The sequence below is a fragment of the Antedon bifida genome, chromosome 3, assembly GCF_963402885.1.
Source record: "Antedon bifida chromosome 3, ecAntBifi1.1, whole genome shotgun sequence".
In the NCBI taxonomy this organism is placed as follows: Eukaryota; Metazoa; Echinodermata; class Crinoidea; order Comatulida; family Antedonidae; genus Antedon; species Antedon bifida.
The window spans coordinates 39,195-58,504 of record NC_136228.1 but is presented as its reverse complement, the minus strand read 5'-3'; the positions used below and the strand labels follow the sequence as shown (position 1 = coordinate 58,504).

At 32.8% G+C, this 19,310-nt stretch overlaps 2 protein-coding genes and 1 pseudogene across 3 annotated transcripts; 1 reads left to right on the top strand and 2 right to left on the bottom strand.

The window, feature by feature from the left end:
- Position 1: 1 nt before the first annotated feature.
- Positions 2 to 906, bottom strand: LOC144838073 (guanine nucleotide-binding protein G(I)/G(S)/G(O) subunit gamma-10 pseudogene; annotated as a pseudogene). Its single transcript, XR_013611620.1, has 2 exons — positions 749 to 906; positions 2 to 371 (listed from the first exon to the last, which is right to left on the bottom strand). The product of XR_013611620.1 is annotated as a guanine nucleotide-binding protein G(I)/G(S)/G(O) subunit gamma-10 pseudogene (transcript).
- A 686-nt stretch (positions 907 to 1,592) lies between these two features.
- LOC144837737 (guanine nucleotide-binding protein G(I)/G(S)/G(O) subunit gamma-12-like) lies at positions 1,593 to 2,909 on the bottom strand. The gene is made up of 3 exons (XM_078692971.1): positions 2,772 to 2,909; positions 2,432 to 2,532; positions 1,593 to 2,163 (listed from the first exon to the last, which is right to left on the bottom strand). The coding sequence occupies exons 2-3, from the start codon at positions 2,440 to 2,442 to the stop codon at positions 1,932 to 1,934; spliced, it is 243 nt and encodes an 80-aa protein (XP_078549097.1). The 5' UTR covers positions 2,443 to 2,532; positions 2,772 to 2,909; the 3' UTR covers positions 1,593 to 1,931.
- A 550-nt stretch (positions 2,910 to 3,459) lies between these two features.
- Positions 3,460 to 18,715, top strand: LOC144838065 (dynein axonemal assembly factor 9-like). Its single transcript, XM_078693415.1, has 33 exons — positions 3,460 to 3,706; positions 3,995 to 4,102; positions 4,327 to 4,404; positions 4,812 to 4,840; positions 5,195 to 5,319; positions 5,712 to 5,808; positions 6,968 to 7,046; positions 7,137 to 7,301; positions 7,423 to 7,471; positions 7,600 to 7,791; positions 7,906 to 8,036; positions 8,235 to 8,322; positions 10,662 to 10,741; positions 10,945 to 11,035; positions 11,340 to 11,451; positions 11,759 to 11,826; positions 12,141 to 12,191; positions 12,674 to 12,761; positions 12,920 to 13,023; positions 13,219 to 13,365; positions 13,485 to 13,567; positions 13,667 to 13,762; positions 13,906 to 14,103; positions 14,408 to 14,566; positions 14,663 to 14,788; positions 15,002 to 15,083; positions 15,337 to 15,425; positions 15,525 to 15,608; positions 15,800 to 15,975; positions 16,311 to 16,537; positions 16,837 to 16,902; positions 17,372 to 17,465; positions 17,867 to 18,715. Exons 1-33 carry the CDS (start codon positions 3,639 to 3,641, stop codon positions 17,968 to 17,970), a joined length of 3,534 nt encoding a protein of 1,177 aa, XP_078549541.1. The 5' UTR covers positions 3,460 to 3,638; the 3' UTR covers positions 17,971 to 18,715.
- The last annotated feature ends 595 nt before the right edge of the window (positions 18,716 to 19,310 follow it).

The following is a 19,310-nucleotide window of genomic DNA, read 5'->3' as shown; positions in this document are numbered from 1 at the left end:
CTCGAATTGTTTGTTATCTACATTTGCTGTATCTTGACGATCATAACCGTAGTAAGTCATGAATTGGTCATCACAATTTTTCAATGATAGTTTTTGTTGCTTGAAGACTTGTAAATAGTAGTTGAAGATGCATATTCTAGAAGACTGATTTAAACACTCCCAGCAGATTTAGAGAATGCCACATTTGCCCTTATCCTTGTAATGATTTTCACCGCTTGGTGGAATTCCAGTCAAAAGCATATCCTTATCACGATGTTCCACACAGTATTCACGTAGACTGGTTGCAGCTTGTGATACAAGCAAGCGTTTGATTGCCGCCTCACGTTTTAGTTGTTCCACAACTTTCTTCATATTCTGGACACCAGTCATGGCTGTTTAAAATAGAAACAAATCAAATTATTTATTTAATTTATAACAATATGATAACAACAATTAAATAAGTCTTGCTTCAAAAATGTCAGAGGCTGCTTTATCTTCTGATCGGTTGTCACGTTGTTGGCCTCCTTCATACTTGGCCTTGATATGTATACAAAATGTACTTGGTACAGTGGTGAAATATGCCTACAGTATATCAGTAGGCTAGGCGGATCGGGTCATACGGAGCTGGCTAGGCTAGGCCTAGCTAGAGTAAAGTACGTCACTACTCGTGCTGATACCGATAGCCTACGCCTGCTGAACTGGCTAACCGCCGTTCTGTTAATAAAAAAAATCAACAAGAATTTATTATAAATGAAATAAATGTTCCCACCGTGATAAATTTATTCTTGTAAACCTTAGATTGACAGTAAAAAAGATGTATTTTCTGATGACTTCCGTTCTGGAATTACAGCATCAGACCAACTCTATCGGCGACGCCTATATTTTTGGTTGTTCTTTGAGGGTCTCTCGATAGAGGGCGCGCGGTGGGAAAATGTAACTCTCTCTGTTTTGGCTTCTTTTATTCGGAAAACTTGTTTCCGCAGAGGGGTTTTCTTTTTTTTTTCCATCTTTTTTTCTTTTTCAACGTTCCACCATTATTATTTGAAATATCTAAATTTGATAGGAGGCGGAACCAGAAAACTGATGTTATTATTTTTTATATTTTCAATATAGGCATTCAATATAATGCATGCCAAGGAGTGACGGCCCTCTTTGTATTCGGGACCAACAAAAAATTGTTCCTTTCTTTTAAGGGACCGACCACCAAGTCACATTACAAATTAAATGGGAAAATGAATCAATGACTATGAAAACTGCCATGGCCAATGCTTCATAATGTTCATAATTATTATGAAGATCCATGCTGTACTACCATCCAAATAATGTTGGTCTGACGGTAAAAAAATATCCTGTTAATGTAGAGGTATTTCCCGATCGTATCGCGTGAAAATGTTCCCATAAGATGGGGTGTCATGTGTAGGGGTATCCCATGGGGTCATTAAGTTGGGAGTGTTTGAGTTTTGATCTTTGTCACGAGAAAATCCTCCATGGCGTCTGACAGAGGATTTAACCGGTGGTAGTTTATCCACCCACTTCTCTACTTTATCGAATTTGTTTTTTTAAATGGTCAATAACCTTATGTTTTTTATCCTTAACTGGACCATAAACAAATGGAATAAGAACACAACATGTTTGAATCACCGGCAAATGGTTATTTTATTTCACAATTTCAAATAATAAAGTCTTATATATGAATTCATGGCTTGTGTTTTGCCAATCTTCCCACCAATGAGGCAATTAAGTTCTTGTCATCAATTGGATCACATCTTTCACATCTCTGACTGGAATCTTTCAATGAATGCCTCTCTGATGAGGACGGTTAGTTAGCAGGTCGGATGAGTAACGCGACATCGTCTTTTATGATTTTATTAAAATACTGATAGACCAGTTTTCACCACCATTAGATGAACGGATATACACATTATTAGTGGAAACAAATGATTTATTTGGCTTTATATTAAACAACATGGTCTGCTACCCATTCTGTAAGGGGAAACACGTCCTGGGTTTTCTGCTGTTGGGCCTCCTGTCAGTAAAAAGTCATTTTTTCCAAGTGAAATGCAGTATTGTTTGAGATCAAGTGCTGCTTCTGATACTGGGATTCGAACAATTGATGCCTCTCTTTTTAACTGTTTGATGTCCTGTCTTAAGCGCATTGACTCTGTCTTGATTCTATACTGAACTCTGTGGTATAAGTAATAAACTTTATGATAGATAATAATTTAACGTTGTTCACTCAACTGAAATGTAATACATTCGATCAGTAATAATAATAATAATCAATAATATTAATGAAAGTAATCGTAGCCAATATGTCTACCAAACGTTCCGTTGAATTAATTTTATTTCTATTTCGTCATTTTCCTCATTATTTGTTTAATAACAAAGTGTTAAACATTCTTACAATAACATTTATGGAAGACCAGGACAGTATACTTTAAAAAATGCTTACCTTGGATCCATTGTAATGTCGGAACTTCACCAATCAATCGTGTAGTTACAATAAGATTGAAATCCTATGTATGACAGCAGTTCAAACTTCACTTTCATTACCTATTAAATTAGATTTATTCACAGCGATTCAATAATAAAACATCGATACTACTAAAGTAAATACATTAACGGGGGTCGACGTCTAATTACGCATTACACGCAAACAAGGGCGTATACTAAATAACCAACTTAGTTCCTACAAACCAACTGGCATTATAAACTGCTCGATATACTACTACAATATTAAAAGGCCCCTGGCCAAACTGGGAACAAAACCATTTACAGAAAATATTACTTACTTAGCTTTATAAATTCGACTGAATATGACTCATTATCACCTCTTGGTTCACGTTAAACTGGTATATAAGTAAGACAAGAAAAAGACTTAGCAGCCAATGTACTGGAATGCCCAACTCTCATATCCGGAAGAAGTGACGTGGTATTTAAGCACAGTGGTAAAGGATATTGCTTTTATCTTTCCGGTAGTATGGTCGACCAAATAAGGTGTGATGTTAAAAAGATAACGGCGCGTCAATACACTTTTTTTAAATTACAATTTTTAGTATACTATTTTGTATAGAGTTTATACTTTATTTTCAATATAGTGGGCGCGCCTGTGACCCGACTCATGGTTCTGTAACTGTTTTTTCTTTGTAACACACTGGTTATTTACTCCATGGTTATATAAAGAGGAGTGCACGCATTTTGTGCTACTTTTCTTGATTCTTTTTCTTTGGAATCGGGCTGTTTCATACACCCGAGTACTGGATCCTCTGCTATGCTTTTTAATTGCCATCATAATAATAATAGGAACGGACCTCATGAGCGTCTACGCCAAACATGTCGGAGAATCGTGTTTATTGCTTGATTTTCGTAAAATCGAACGTGATGTCAAACCTGTTAGCTATTTACATTACTTAAATCCATATGTAAACTGTTTTTTTAGTGCTGATGATATCTAGGCCTATATATTATGATTATTGCGTTGTTTTGAATTTTTAATTAGCAGTGAACTTGCTAGCCAATCACAATGTAGCAAATTGGAATCCAGGGTGATGTTTGTACCACGTGACCATAATCAAAATGGCGTTTTTGTGTTGAAAAAATGAGGAAGGTCGTGTGAAATAGAAAACATTATTAGGCCTAGACGTTTTTAAAATAAGAAGATGTCACCAAAAAGACCGTCGTCTGCTCGTAGATATGTTACTCAGGAATGTTTTTCATCCTTTGTGAGGTAAATTAGCTAGGGCCTAGGCAGCTAGGCTAGGCCTAACTCTAGGCTAGCCTAGCCTAGACCTTAGTTAGCTGGATCCAGTTAGCTAGCTAGCCTCTGTAGGCCTAGAGGCCTAGGAGAGTAGTGTGTAGACTAGTATCATATGGATAGCTAACTAGGCTTGTCCTAGGCCTATTGTCAATGATATTTATAAACTTATGTACGTTCAGGTTGGTTAGGCCTAGCTAGGTAGGCCTAGGCCTACCTAGGCCTAGACATTATTGTTTGTTTTTTAATTCATTCAAGCAGTTCATCAAGACTTCACAATGTTCAGAATTTGTTACGCAAACCAAACGATACTGAAGAAGATGAGCAACATCCTGATGCGGTGCTATCTATAATGGGCATTGATAGCAGGTAAGTAAACATTTCTACCAAACCATTGGATGATGATTTTCAGATCTTAATAATAATAATAGGAGTTTATAATATATAGAAGTACTGAAAAAAATCTTTACTTTGTGATAATATGTTGTAATGAGATTATATTTTGTATAATTTAATACTGGAAATAACAAAAAATACATTTAATATTTCAAATCTTAATTTACCGTCAAGTTTTTTTCCGCTTTTTTTTACAGGTATAATGATGGTTGTAAAGAGCTCATTAACTACCTACTTTTTGGGTTTTTTGATGTGCGGAAAACAGAAATTGAAAGGTATTAGATAAGAGGTTAATTTGAAAAAAGTATGTGATTTGCCCAAATATGGTAGTGATATGCCCAAATATGGTAGTGGTATGCCCAAATATGGTAGTGGTATGACATCCTCATGTCCATATATGGGCACATTCCATTTTGTTTTCACATAAAGTTTGATAGTGTAGAATTAGTTTAAAGCACTTAAAGTGTTTCAACCTAATTTATATATATAAACTTTATTCACAAGACTGATGTGCAGTACAACTTGTTCAATCAACATTCATTGTTTTTACACAAGTTTGTGATTATATTAAAAAAACCAACACCATATAAATACGACAAAAAAGATAGAAAAAATTGAAAGCCATTTCAATTAGCTAACATGACATTTTCTACATTCAGTTATTAATTTTGCTTTTTTAAAGTTCTGGCTATGATGAAGAAACTATTGATGGTAAGTTCACTTGATCTTAAGTACAGTAGTATACTATTTACACAATCCTTTTTTTGGAAGGAAAATCTACTGTTTCATGGTGGGGAATAGAGTGTTAATCTACTGTCATTGCTTATATCATTTATGTACAGCACATTGCTAACCTGTCTATATGCACTGTTTAAGAATTAATATATATTATATTATATTATAATAGGCTAACAAAAGAAGTTTTTTACACACAATATACTAAATTATGGTGACAAAAGCATGCACAAGTTTTCTTGTTTGTGGTATATTCAGTGATGTATTTTCACAAATGTTCTTGTTTGTGGTATATTCAGTGATGTATTTTCTGTTAATATTTTTCACCAGACCTTGTGATTCTTGTCAAGAAAGATAGTGTTCATGTTTATTGTAACCCCATCAACTATCATTATCTACTTCCTTACATTGGATCATGGCAGAACTTGCAAATACACTGTATGACTGAAGAAGAGGTACTGTCTTATCATTCAACAAATCATACACATTTTTTAAAATAATTCCATTGTACATACATACGTACGATACTACAAATAATTCATTGACAAACAAAACATTTAATTATAATTAGATATAGAGTCAAACTGACTATTTTATCATTCATTATACTATAAATTTACTTTCTAATTATTGCACACCAATTATAATCTAAGTTCACTATAAATTAAAAAATATGACAGTTGTTTTTTTGAATGAGGAGCATGTGAACCGAGACCAGGATGCATAAAGATAGTGACAGCGCTGTCTTTGGGATTCATCCAAAACAATTGTATTACCTATTCCTAAAATGGTAATTGGTAATTTCACATTAATTTATATGTTTAATTATAATTGTGTTTTTATTCAGTATGAAGATGATGAAGCTGCAGAAATGTTCAAGATTAAAAGTTTCATTGAAATGAATCAAAGCTGCCAGAAAATTGGTATTCCATACACTACATATGGTATGTATAATAACAATTGGTGTTCCATACACTACATATAGTATGTATAGTAACAATTGGTATTCCATACACTACATATGGTATGTATAATAACAATTGGTATTCCATACACTACATATGGTATGTATAATAACAATTGGTATTCCATACACTACCAATGGTATGTATAATAACAATTGATATTCCATACACTACATATGGTATGTATAATAACAATTGGTATTCCATACACTACCAATGGTATGTATAATAACAATTGGTATTCCATACACTACATATGGTATGTATACTAACAATTGGTATTCCATACACTACATATGGTATGTATAATAACAATTTATATTCCATACACTACATATGGTATGTATAATAACAATTGGTATTCCATACACTACCAATGGTATGTATAATAACAATTGGTATTCTATACACTACATATGGTATGTATAATAACAATTGGTGTTCCATACACTACCAATGGTATGTATAATAACAATTGGTATTCCATACACTACATATGGTATGTATAATAACAATTGGTATTCCATACACTACATATGGTATGTATAATAACAATTGGTATTCCATACACTACATATGGTATGTATAATAACAATTGGTATTCCATACACTACATATGGTATGTATAATAACAATTGGTATTCCATACACTACATATGGTATGTATAATAACAATTGGTATTCCATACACTACATATGGTATGTATAATAACAATTGGTATTCCATACACTACATATGGTATGTATAATAACAATTGGTATTCCATACACTACATATGGTATGTATAATAACAATTGGTATTCCATACACTACATATGGTATGTATAATAACAATTGATATTCCATACACTACATATGGTATGTATAATAACAATTGATATTCCATACACTACATATGGTATGTATAATAACAATTGGTATTCCATACACTACATATGGTATGTATAATAACAATTGGTATTCCATACACTACATATGGTATGTATAATAACAATTGGTATTCCATACACTACATATGGTATGTATAATAACAATTGGTATTCCATACACTACATATAGGAGCAAACTTGTTCAATGTAACTTAGACTTTAATACAAATCTAGTTTGTTGCCATAAATGTTTGTTGTTAACTTTCAGGCCATTATCAACAATTTGACCCATTTACAATTGAGAAATGGCCTCTTGTACAAGCCCATGGTCTTGACGAATTTGGAGCGTAAGTATCAAATGCCACTGCTTCATCACCAAGTTCAGAATCTCCTTTATTCTTTATCTGTTTAACTGTCTCCTATAAATATCTTTACAGTGGAGGATTCTTTACTATGAGGTATGAGGTCATTGACATAAGTCCTCAAATGACAAGTATTTATAGTCTTGTTGATCCTGTGTCACTTGAAGGAATTGTCACGGAAAAGCTGCCACTTTTTGAACGTCAGTGTCACTCAATCATCACATATATTGACATGATTTTGTAAGTCTTTTTAAAATCCTATTCTTTTTAGTATTTAAAAATCCATTGCTTTGATGTTGTGCCATTACATCATACAGAGTTTTATTTGTTAAACTGTTAAATCATTTTTATTTTATGTTAGTCAAGAGGATACTACCCTTTCAGATGTCCAAGAAAAACAAGTGTTTGAGGTAACAGCGTCATACTGTATCTTCATATAATAGATTACTGTCGGAAATAGTTTCTTTTAACAATTTGTTTGCAATTTACTTCACCATGAATGTTGATGGCCTTTTTTTCTTTAAATTATTTCTGACAGCCAATACAGAGCTATTTCAACCATGGTCGGGTATCAAGGTACCAAATGGATGCTTCACCAAGGCAGCCTTACCTCATGTTTGGTTCAGAATCTACAAAAGAGAATCTAAAGGTAGCAGAGCAAGGCTTTAAAAAGGACTTAAATGTGACTATGAATACAGCGGGGCCATCTGGTAAAGCAGCCAAGCACATGGTAAACATAATGATAATATTTTTGTTTTTTTAGATTTTTAATAATGGTATCTGAAAATAATGTCATCTTTCCTGTTTTTTTTAATCATTTAAAACAAATTTAATTCTGAAACAGGTTTTTCAAGCTGTTTGTCCAAGAAGCTTTATTTGTTGTGCTCGTACATACTTCTTTAACAGTGGATACAGCCCTTATCCAATTGGAGGGGCAAGTCCAAAGGCTCCAAGTCCACCAAAGTCAGATATTGAGTAAGCAAACCAAAGTTTCTTATAATTTATAGCACACTTTCCAACTACTGTATAATTTAGATTATGATGGCTTGATTTATAGTAATGATTGGGATGTGGGGACTATATTATTCCTCTAATAGTTAAGTATAGTTCAAAGGGAAATTTGAACCAATCAAAGCACAGATTATGTATGCATATTTTCTTTTATTTTTAAAGGTTACTAAATCAGCTGTACCAGCTGGCAATTGATACTGTTCTTTACATAATTGACATCTATGGCCGTCAAACTGCCAGTATCAAAGAAGTAATTGTTTTTTTTTTGTGTTATTACCTTTGCTGATGGTGATAGTAAGATAGGAAAAATAAATGACAATGATAATGAAAGCAATAATGACCATATTTGAGATTACAAAGAAATACAAAATAATGTAAATTAACAACATCTGAATTGGTGTTAACATAAAAGGCACTGCATCAGTAATGACAACAGAACTACTGTATGTTATTAAAAGGCACTGCATCAGTAATGACAACAGAACTACTGTATGTTATTAAAAGGCACTGCATCAGTAATGACAACAGAACTACTGTATGTTATTAAAAGGCACTGCACCAGTAATGACAACAGAACTACTGTATGTTATTAAAAGGCACTGCATCAGTAATGACAACAGAACTACTGTATGTTATTAAAAGGCACTGCACCAGTAATGACAACAGAACTACTGTATGTTATTAAAAGGCACTGCACCAGTAATGACAACAGAACTACTGTATGTTATTAAAAGGCACTGCATCAGTAATGACAACAGAACTACTGTATGTTATTAAAAGGCACTGCATCAGTAATGACAACAGAACTACTGTATGTTATTAAAAGGCACTGCACCAGTAATGACAACAGAACTACTGTATGTTATTAAAAGGCACTGCATCAGTAATGACAACAGAACTACTGTATGTTATTAAAAGGCACTGCATCAGTAATGACAACAGAACTACTGTATGTTATTAAAAGGCACTGCATCAGTAATGACAACAGAACTACTGTATGTTATTAAAAGGCACTGCATCAGTAATGACAACAGAACTACTGTATGTTATTAAAAGGCACTGCATCAGTAATGACAACAGAACTACTGTATGTTATTAAAAGGCACTGCATCAGTAATGACAACAGAACTACTGTATGTTATTAAAAGGCACTGCACCAGTAATGACAACAGAACTACTGTATGTTATTAAAAGGCACTGCATCAGTAATGACAACAGAACTACTGTATGTTATTAAAAGGCACTGCATCAGTAATGACAACAGAACTACTGTATGTTATTAAAAGGCACTGCATCAGTAATGACAACAGAACTACTGTATGTTATTAAAAGGCACTGCATCAGTAATGACAACAGAACTACTGTATGTTATTAAAAGGCACTGCATCAGTAATGACAACAGAACTACTGTATGTTATTAAAAGGCACTGCATCAGTAATGACAACAGAACTACTGTATGTTATTAAAAGGCACTGCATCAGTAATGACAACAGAACTACTGTATGTTATTAAAAGGCACTGCATCAGTAATGACAACAGAACTACTGTATGTTATTAAAAGGCACTGCATCAGTAATGACAACAGAACTACTGTATGTTATTAAAAGGCACTGCATCAGTAATGACAACAGAACTACTGTATGTTATTAAAAGGCACTGCATCAGTAATGACAACAGAACTACTGTATGTTATTAAAAGGCACTGCACCAGTAATGACAACAGAACTACTGTATGTTATTAAAAGGCACTGCATCAGTAATGACAACAGAACTACTGTATGTTATTAAAAGGCACTGCACCAGTAATGACAACAGAACTACTGTATGTTATTAAAAGGCACTGCACCAGTAATGACAACAGAACTACTGTATGTTATTAAAAGGCACTGCATCAGTAATGACAACAGAACTACTGTATGTTATTAAAAGGCACTGCATCAGTAATGACAACAGAACTACTGTATGTTATTAAAAGGCACTGCATCAGTAATGACAACAGAACTACTGTATGTTATTAAAAGGCACTGCATCAGTAATGACAACAGAACTACTGTATGTTATTAAAAGGCACTGCATCAGTAATGACAACAGAACTACTGTATGTTATTAAAAGGCACTGCACCAGTAATGACAACAGAACTACTGTATGTTATTAAAAGGCACTGCATCAGTAATGACAACAGAACTACTGTATGTTATTAAAAGGCACTGCATCAGTAATGACAACAGAACTACTGTATGTTATTAAAAGGCACTGTATCAGTAATGACAACAGAACTACTGTATGTTATTAAAAGGCACTGCACCAGTAATGACAACAGAACTACTGTATGTTATTAAAAGGCACTGCATCAGTAATGACAACAGAACTACTGTATGTTATTAAAAGGCACTGCATCAGTAATGACAACAGAACTACTGTATGTTATTAAAAGGCACTGCACCAGTAATGACAACAGAACTACTGTATGTTATTAAAAGGCACTGCACCAGTAATGACAACAGAACTACTGTATGTTATTAAAAGGCACTGCATCAGTAATGACAACAGAACTACTGTATGTTATTCCACTATTTTATTTTTACAGTGCAAACAATTGTGTCTTCAGAAGATTAAGGAGGTTGCATTTGAAAGTAAACTTGATCAATTCCCTTTCTTATCTGACAAGTAAGTCAACACATCTTGTGCTTAACTACAGTTTAATATGAGTAGTTTTAACACAATGAAACAGATGAGCATTTAATGTACTGAAATAGCAAAAGATGATTCACATAAGCAAATGAAATTGTATAGTTACTGTTATAATAACATTAATATGTATAACCTTTAAATTATTTGTCTGATTATTCAAAATCTAAATTTGATTGCAGCAATCATGTGGAACTAAGTATAATTGCTTTGGATAAGTTTGGGAACAAAGTTGATTTAGAGAAGAATTGTAGAATATCATATATCAAAACTGTAAGTATTCTACAGAACAGAAATCATTTCTATAAACGTGTAAATAAATTGAAAGGTGTTTTGTGTTGTCCGCTCGCTAAGCTGGTGTTAGTTTAAACTTGTGTTTTCCTTGGGTCTGGTTCAATCTTGCTGTTGCATGAGACAATAATTCAGTATTTCTGCACAGTTTGACTCAACAAATGTGTAATACCAACAAATCTCACTTATGGCCCCAATCATTCATATTAAGGTATTTAAACAGGTTTAGCCATTTGCTAATATCCATATAACCATAGGTTATAACATTTGTAAATTCTTATTACAGGCCAGGCTATGCATATATGACATTCCAAGCCTTGAACATGCTGGCCAGGTCCTAGGTTCTGTTGTGTTTTCTGAGAGCTTTGTTACCTCTTCAGTACAAGTTTTACATGCAGGTAAAACTCTTGTTAATACTATCAATAATACAGTAATAGTATAGGTCATGTACAATTTATGTATACATTTTGATGCATTTCTTGTATAGTGTAATTTTTTGACCAAATAAATGAAGGGATAAATTGATAGACCTTGTTTTATATGTACTTTTAGTACAAGAACTCCTCAACAGGAGAATCTCAGTAAGACATTTTACTGAGATATTATGTTGAAAACGAATAAATTCAAATCAAAGTTGGCCATCTACCCACTTGTTTTATACTGTGTTTAGTTTATTTCAACTGTTTTTTTTCCACAATAATTTAGATAAAGAGGTTTATAACAGTGAGTGTCTTGTATTGACAAAGACTATTCCAAGAGTTGTGTCTTGGGCTGTAAGTACATCGTTATGCTACTATGCATCTGTGATCTTTAATAGCTTGGTTTATTTTGTGTTATTTATTTGAAATATAGCTCCTGGTGTATTGTATGTACATTGATTTTAAAACATACTACATATTATTCATTGAGTTAATAAAAATCTAAAATATTATCATCCAAACGTTTATAAATGAATTAACTTCCATTATATCATCTCTTCATTGTATAGTTATGTATAATTATTAATTGTCCAGTTTTGTGATCCTTCCTTCAGAAAATGATTGTAATACAATGTAGTTGATAATATTAATGCAATTTTGTTTTACAGGCTAACAAAAGAAAAGAGGAGCTAATTAAGCAAAGAGATTCATTTATTATGGCAAGTAATTTAACAATTAAGCAAAGAGATTCATTTATTATGGCAAGTAATTTAACAATTAAGCAAAGAGATTCATTTATTATGGCAAGTAATTTAACAATTCAATTTAGCAGAAATAATAAATGAAATAAGACTTACTTACTTACTTACTTAACTTAATAAGGAGCTAAAATATATTGTACAGTAGATATTAGACTTACTTACTTACTTACTTAACTTAATAAGGAGCTAAAATATATTGTACAGTAGATATTAGACTTACTTACTTACTTACTTAACTTAATAAGGAGCTAAAATATATTGTACAGTAGATATTAGACTTACTTACTTACTTACTTAACTTAATAAGGAGCTAAAATATATTGTACAGTAGATATTAGACTTACTTACTTACTTACTTAACTTAATAAGGAGCTAAAATATATTGTACAGTAGATATTTGTTGAATTCATAAATTTGATCCCTCCTTGTTTTTGTTACAGCAATCATTAGATGTTTATGGTAAACTATTAGTTGATGGGGAGACTGTTCAAGTGTTGGGTAGTGCTAATAATGACACACCATCTGTCGGTAATTTAACAATCACTTTATTTGTGTAGGATTTATTCATCATTAGTTTATATTGCAGTATTTTGTAGTCCTTGTGCAGTACAGTAGGTTTTAATATACAGAAACTATTTTTATTGTTGTTTGTTAAATTTGATTGGTCAGTCTTTATCTTATATTAGGTGAGCTGTATGTCTATGAAAAGGCAATCATTCTGAATCATTGCCGTCATGGCGTCGTTGTTTTTCCAAAATCATACGTCGAAGCAATCCAGCTATATGATGGAGTGAGTATTATCCCTATATAATAAGTATATGTATGTCATAGGAATGTTATCTCAATGATTAACCTTTTAAAATGTATTTTTGTTGTAGGAATCGTTCAACAAAGTAACAATACTAGTAATGATATATAGACATATGTCATAGGAATGTTATCATGGGTCAGTGATTAACCTTTTAAAATGTATTTGTTGTTGTAGGAATCATTCAACAAAGTAGCAATACTAGTAATGATATATAGACACTCGTTGCAATCATATCTACCATTGCAATACCACACACCAGAAGATAATGTCATGTTCATTTTACAACCAAAGACAAGAGTGTACAAGATATTCTATAGTGAGGTAATTATATTTCTTATATGTTAAGCCATGGAAGTGGAAGAACATCTAACAGTTAAAGTTTCCATGTTAAAGATATTGCAAATAGTTTTCATAATAAACATTTTGAACACCGTTTTCAGGTGGTGTCTTTATGGCAAACAGCAAGAGGAGGAGAACCTCAGTTAAAACAACTTGATCAACCACCAGAATCATATGCACACACGTAAGCAACATTTGTAAACAGGATTATTTTAAGTTTCTCTTAAATTTTAATAATAATGTTTAAATTTATTGTAATAAATTGGTATTGTTGTCAAATTAGATATAGGTACTTGGACATGATGAATAACAACAGCACTAGAGTGAAGAGTGGAAAGTCCTTGGCTGTAGCAAAGACCAAACTACCTCAACTAAACAGGTATAAGTGATTAAGTGCTTGCTTTTACTTATTTTAATTTGTTTAGTTGTGGGGCTTATCGGTAAACGACTTTTGCCAGTTTAACAAACTGTAAATGCTAATTGTAAATACCATTTTTGGGCTTGTTAATTTGTCATATTTAGCTTCCTTGACCACCTAAGTGCAAGTACCACCAACCAAGACATCATTCCCTCAAACCATCTACCAGCCATTCTCAATGCAAAGGAACCTTCCATTAAACTACAAACTGAAGTTGTTGTTACTATAGTATGTGGTATACCAGGAAGTCACAAAGAGAATTTATGTAAGGCTTTGACAAACATGGCCAAAGAACAGAGCAGGTAAAGGTTCTTTCAGTATTTTAAAAGTTTAATTATATACAGTATTTTGTTTGATTATGCAACTTTATGTATTATTAAACATTTTTTACTATAACTAGTAAATAAGATAGTGAGCAGCATAATGCAACCTACATATATTAATAATTTAAATTTTATATCATTAAAAAGCATTAATTTTATTACTCATTTTTATTGTGAAGATCCTCTGTGTGAAGTTTGAGTAACATAATGAAATTTATGAGTGTTCTATCTAATCCATGTTTATCTTACAAACAATATTTAATAAGCACATGTTTAACTTCAGATGGGTGACATTGAAGGCACCATTTGAAAGCAGAAATGTTTTTGATGCCAAGGAGTTGCAATCATCATTAAGTGCCACAGTAGCAGCTGCTAAGAAACGAAGTATCAGGGCTAGCAGTGGAGGTAGAAAGAGACTTAGAATTCTGTACATACCACCGGGGTAAGTTTTGTAGTTACTTATGCATCTGTTATTGTATATTTTATATTTAAAATGTATATCTCTTATCTCAATAAAACATTCTATGTTTCATTTTAGATTTGTTGACTTACCTAAAGCTGTATATGCAATTCAGAACCACCCTGATCCTGCTATAGCCAGTCAGCTTAGCATAGGTGCTGTTACCACTTGTATTGACCCTATCAACATGTATATTGCCAATAGGTAAGTATTGGTGAATTGAACACTAAATATTCCTTAAGATCCCCTTTCCTAATATCCAGCCGAATCAAATTAGCTTGTCACAAAAAAAACCCCAAAAAACAGAACACAGTAGTTGCCACAAGACCTGATAATTAATATAGTGTGTGTAAAAACCTGGAAATAGAATTTATCTTAATGGTTTACATGTCAGAAGGTATGATGAATTGTTTTCAGATTGACAATGCCAAAGTTGTTAAACCAATGTGCAGAAGGATGGGTTAATAATGTCTTATTTACCAGTTGTACGGAGCCCAAGGTAAAAACCATTTTACTTGATTACAAGAACTCTTTGCTGGGTAATGTCCTTCTATAGTTGTACAGAGCCCAATTCAAAAACCATTTTACTCTTTGCTTCTGCCTCAAATGACCTGCTGATAAGAATGCTTAAGAATAATTCATTCATGAAATGTTACAATTTGCAGTGAATAATGTTAATTGAAATATTTAAAATGAATATAAAATGAGAATGATTTTTAACAGGTTTATGTTGACACTATATTTTGTTTAAGGATCCAAATCTAGCAAGGGCTCAACAGTTGATAAGGGCAGTCAATTCTGATGTAGCATTTATTATTGCAGACCTTGGAGAAGTAACCAGGTAATTGCATTCATAACATGTAACTATTCCATTCATTTATCCATCCATCCATCCATCGAATTTTTTCTTCGAATGTTTTATTTGTTTTAATATTGATAGGAGTCCGGATGCAGAATTGATCTTGTCAGAGACTGCTTTCCAAGATGCCAGTGCAATACGAGCCAGACACCATAACCCTGATAGGTATAGCATCAAGATTTAATATTATAAATAATGTGTAATACTAAAAATACAAAGCACTGCAAATTGATATATTAAATCAGGATTTAGTGGAATTTTATAGAAAACAATCTTTGTCGGTTTGACAGTACTATTCTATTAATGTAGAATTGCATCGTAAACTTCATTTGAAACAAACAGATTTATTTTAACAGATGTATCATTCCTTCTTCACTGACTATCCCTGTAATGGATGAAATAGTATTGATGTTCAGGAAACCACTCGAAAAGGCTAAGTTTGTTAATAAGCTGCAGAGTTTGAAAGCAAACCTAAACCATTATCCCTTCACTGGAAACATCTATGCTGTCAGAGCTAAAGTAATCTTTACAGGTACGTGTATATACAGACTATACTTTTGATTTAAATATACTAAAGAAATAGATAATGTTGTGCATTATTCAAATATAAAGGTGTATAAACATGAATATTCTGTAAATATCACTTACATTTGGATTAATTAATTATTGTAAATGTCTGAAAGCAATCTGTATGACTATACTATAATATGGCCCAATCCCGTCATGACAGACGATAACCTCAGGTCCAAAACATTATTTAACCAAGCTAAGTACTTCTCTGCTACGGATGAGCCCTGTTGGGTTCATTTATTTGTTAATACCTTTTTATTTTGATATATTTATTCAGTTGTTTGGTATTTATTGCAGATTTAGACAAACAAATAGAAGTTCAGCATGTAACCCTCAGCGGATACCTAAGTATGATACCTATCAACGACTCTCCTATAATCCATCCTCCTACTGCTGGTAGTCCCCCAAACATGAGGAGCAATGGTGATAGTGAGGATGTCAAAGATCACAATTGTGCAATTTTTACAGGATGTGGTCTGAGTGAACAACTGCTAAAGGATTGGTTGAGGTCTTGTGCAAAACAGGTAGCGTTTTGTTGAAAGATAGTTTACTTTACAGTTACAAATTGTTCTCAACTTTTTATGGAATGTTGTACCTAATTATCTCCAGCCTGGACCTGGTCACATTGATTGATTTGTTTGCTTGCTTTACACATTTTTAGAAATTAGTTAATTTGTCACAGAGTTGGTAGTATGTACTAAGTAGGGATTTTACCAGCCTCTTAATAGTAGTTATACAGTGATACGCAATATTCCACTTTACCTTCTTTATAATACTTACTGTACTCATTGCAATGTTGACTGTTTATAATCTTACTTTCTAGAAACCAGTGAAGAAAGTATTAAGAGCAAGAAGTAATTTAACAAAACAAGAATTGAAAAATATTCATGTGAGTATACAACGTCATTCTTTATAGCCCAAATTGTTCAACACATGGAAATGTGTTTGTAACCCATACAGCAGACCTATAGTGTCATTTATTGACAAAGTAACATCAATAGTGTTCAACACATGGAAATGTGTTTGTAACCCATACGGCAGACCTATAGTGTCATTTATTGACAAAGTAACATCAATAGTGTTCAATAGGAGGAAATCTGATGACATCAGTTAAATATTGTAAACAGTGGATCTCTTTTTGTATGCATACTATTGCATGGTTAGAGGTACTAATGCATATTCACATTTTGTAAACATTTTGGTGGTGAATATTATGATCGAATACCATCCTATCCTATACTGTATAAGTGATGACAGAAATTCCAAAGACCACATTAATGGCCTAACATTCATATTCAAATTCACATCATTGAATAGAAAAGTCAATATTTTGTCAAACATTATCTCATTGTTTTTAGACTAAGCATCATCTTGATGCTCTACCTGAAGGCTGGTTTTATAATGGCTGTCAATATGTTAGCATGGCTGGAGAAAAGAATTCTGTTCACCCAAGTAAGCTAATTCACAATAATACACTAATATTGTCCATTATAAGAAAATAACTAGAATGTTTGTGGGATGTGAAAAAGGTTGACAATGGATGATCAGAGGTGTATTTGGTGGTGTGGGGATTGGGGCTTTGGCGGCTTGTGAAATGGATGATCAGAGGTGTATTTGGTGGTGTGGGGGTTGGGGGCTTTGGCGGCTTGTGAAATGGATGATCAGAGGTGTATTTGGTGGTGTGGGGGTGAGGGCTTTGGTGGCTTGTGAAATGGATGATCAGAGGTGTATTTGGTGGTGTGGGGGTGGGGGCTTTGGTGGCTTGTGAAATGGATGATGGTGAATCATATCAGTATCATTTAAATAACTAGTTTGATTAGTTTTCAACTAATTAAGTTCACGTTTTTTCTTAGATATGGAAAGTTTTATTGAAAACTACATAGTGAAAGCTAATGAGTCCATTGAAGTGTTTAACAACATGATTGATAAAGAACATTTTCAGGATCTTTTTGCCTAAGAAAGAAGAAAATCATCAAGTAGATAAGGGTTACAATTGATACCACAGTTGAAAGAAAATGTAATGAAACAGACAAGTATATTTCTTTCTTTTTTTCTAGTATGCCTTTGTGTATTCTCACATTTGAAGTATCAAACATAAAGCATAATCTGATTTTGTTGGTGTTTAAATGTTTATTTTTGCCGAAGGCATCAGGGTTGGTTTTGTTAGACAAAGGTGGTATCAGGAATCTGTATTATATTTGTGTGTTTACAGATACTGAATTGTTCTTAAAATAGTGTTAAAGGTTTTGCTGTGCAATGTTGTTCACTGTAATGTGAATATTTGGTTTTAATTATTCAATCCGTCCAGCCAGTACCTAAATGATGAAGCTTACTGTAAATACATATTTGTTATAATAAGTTGTATTAGTACTACTAATACCTTATGATGGTCTTAATATTAGGTTTAGAGGTCTCAAAACCATCAATATTATGTATTATACAAGAAATCAAAATATAGGAAGTAAAGTAGAAACTATTTATTGTCTAAAAAGTTTACTGGAAAATATTCTTGCACATTCCATTTCCAACATACTGTACACTAGGCCTACATTAGTACAGGGGGTTTCTTCCATATGACGACGTGTCTTTTTAGTATTTATATTAATATTTGTCTTTTGCTAAATCTTTTTGTGCCATGTTTACAATGCACATTTATTGTTCAATATATTACACAATTCATTGAATTAAATATTGAAATATTATGATGAGTATGTTTGTCTATTTCAACCCTACAGCAGCTACAATACAGTCCATGTATTTTGACAAGAATTATTTCAAAGATGAAATTCTGTCCACAGAATTTCTTTCAAGAGAAAAATTGAGTAAATGGCGCCGCCAATAGTGTATCGCGTTTATTTGCATTGATCGTCGTCGAATAGTAGGAAGCAAACAGAGCCATATATAGAAGCAAAGATCGTATAGCGCCACGAGCGCCACTTCGTGGCGCTATAGTATCTTTGGTAGCAGAGCCATATATAGAGAGAGTTACGACTTCGAATGGATTAGAAGCCATGTTTGTGTCCAACTATTCCTATGTAGCGTATGGAGTTGAGTCTTTTGTTTTGAAAATGTATAACGTTCAAAAGGCTTTAATTATCGAATTTAATATCAAAACAATCAATTTGATTAAAGGTTTTTGTTAAAATAATAAAAAAATTATAAAGTTACTGCGAACATGATTAAACAACAAAAATAGCAATTTCGGAACGGCTCTGGTTGTGCGCTCCATGCACGCTCTACGCGTGCGCGTTTAGTTTGTCCAGCGATTCTCTATAGTAATGCATTGTTTTTACATTT

What these genes read in the sequence shown, in the direction of transcription:
- LOC144838065 (XM_078693415.1), top strand. Translation starts at nt 3,639, where the DNA reads ATGTCACCAAAAAGACCGTCGTCTGCTCGTAGATATGTTACTCAGGAA. An exon ending in AAAGAGATTCATTTATTATG is followed by an intron (nt 12,192 to 12,673) that starts GCAAGTAATTTA and finishes TTTTTGTTACAG; the next exon opens with CAATCATTAGATGTTTATGG. An exon ending in GACCTTGGAGAAGTAACCAG is followed by an intron (nt 15,426 to 15,524) that starts GTAATTGCATTC and finishes TAATATTGATAG; the next exon opens with GAGTCCGGATGCAGAATTGA.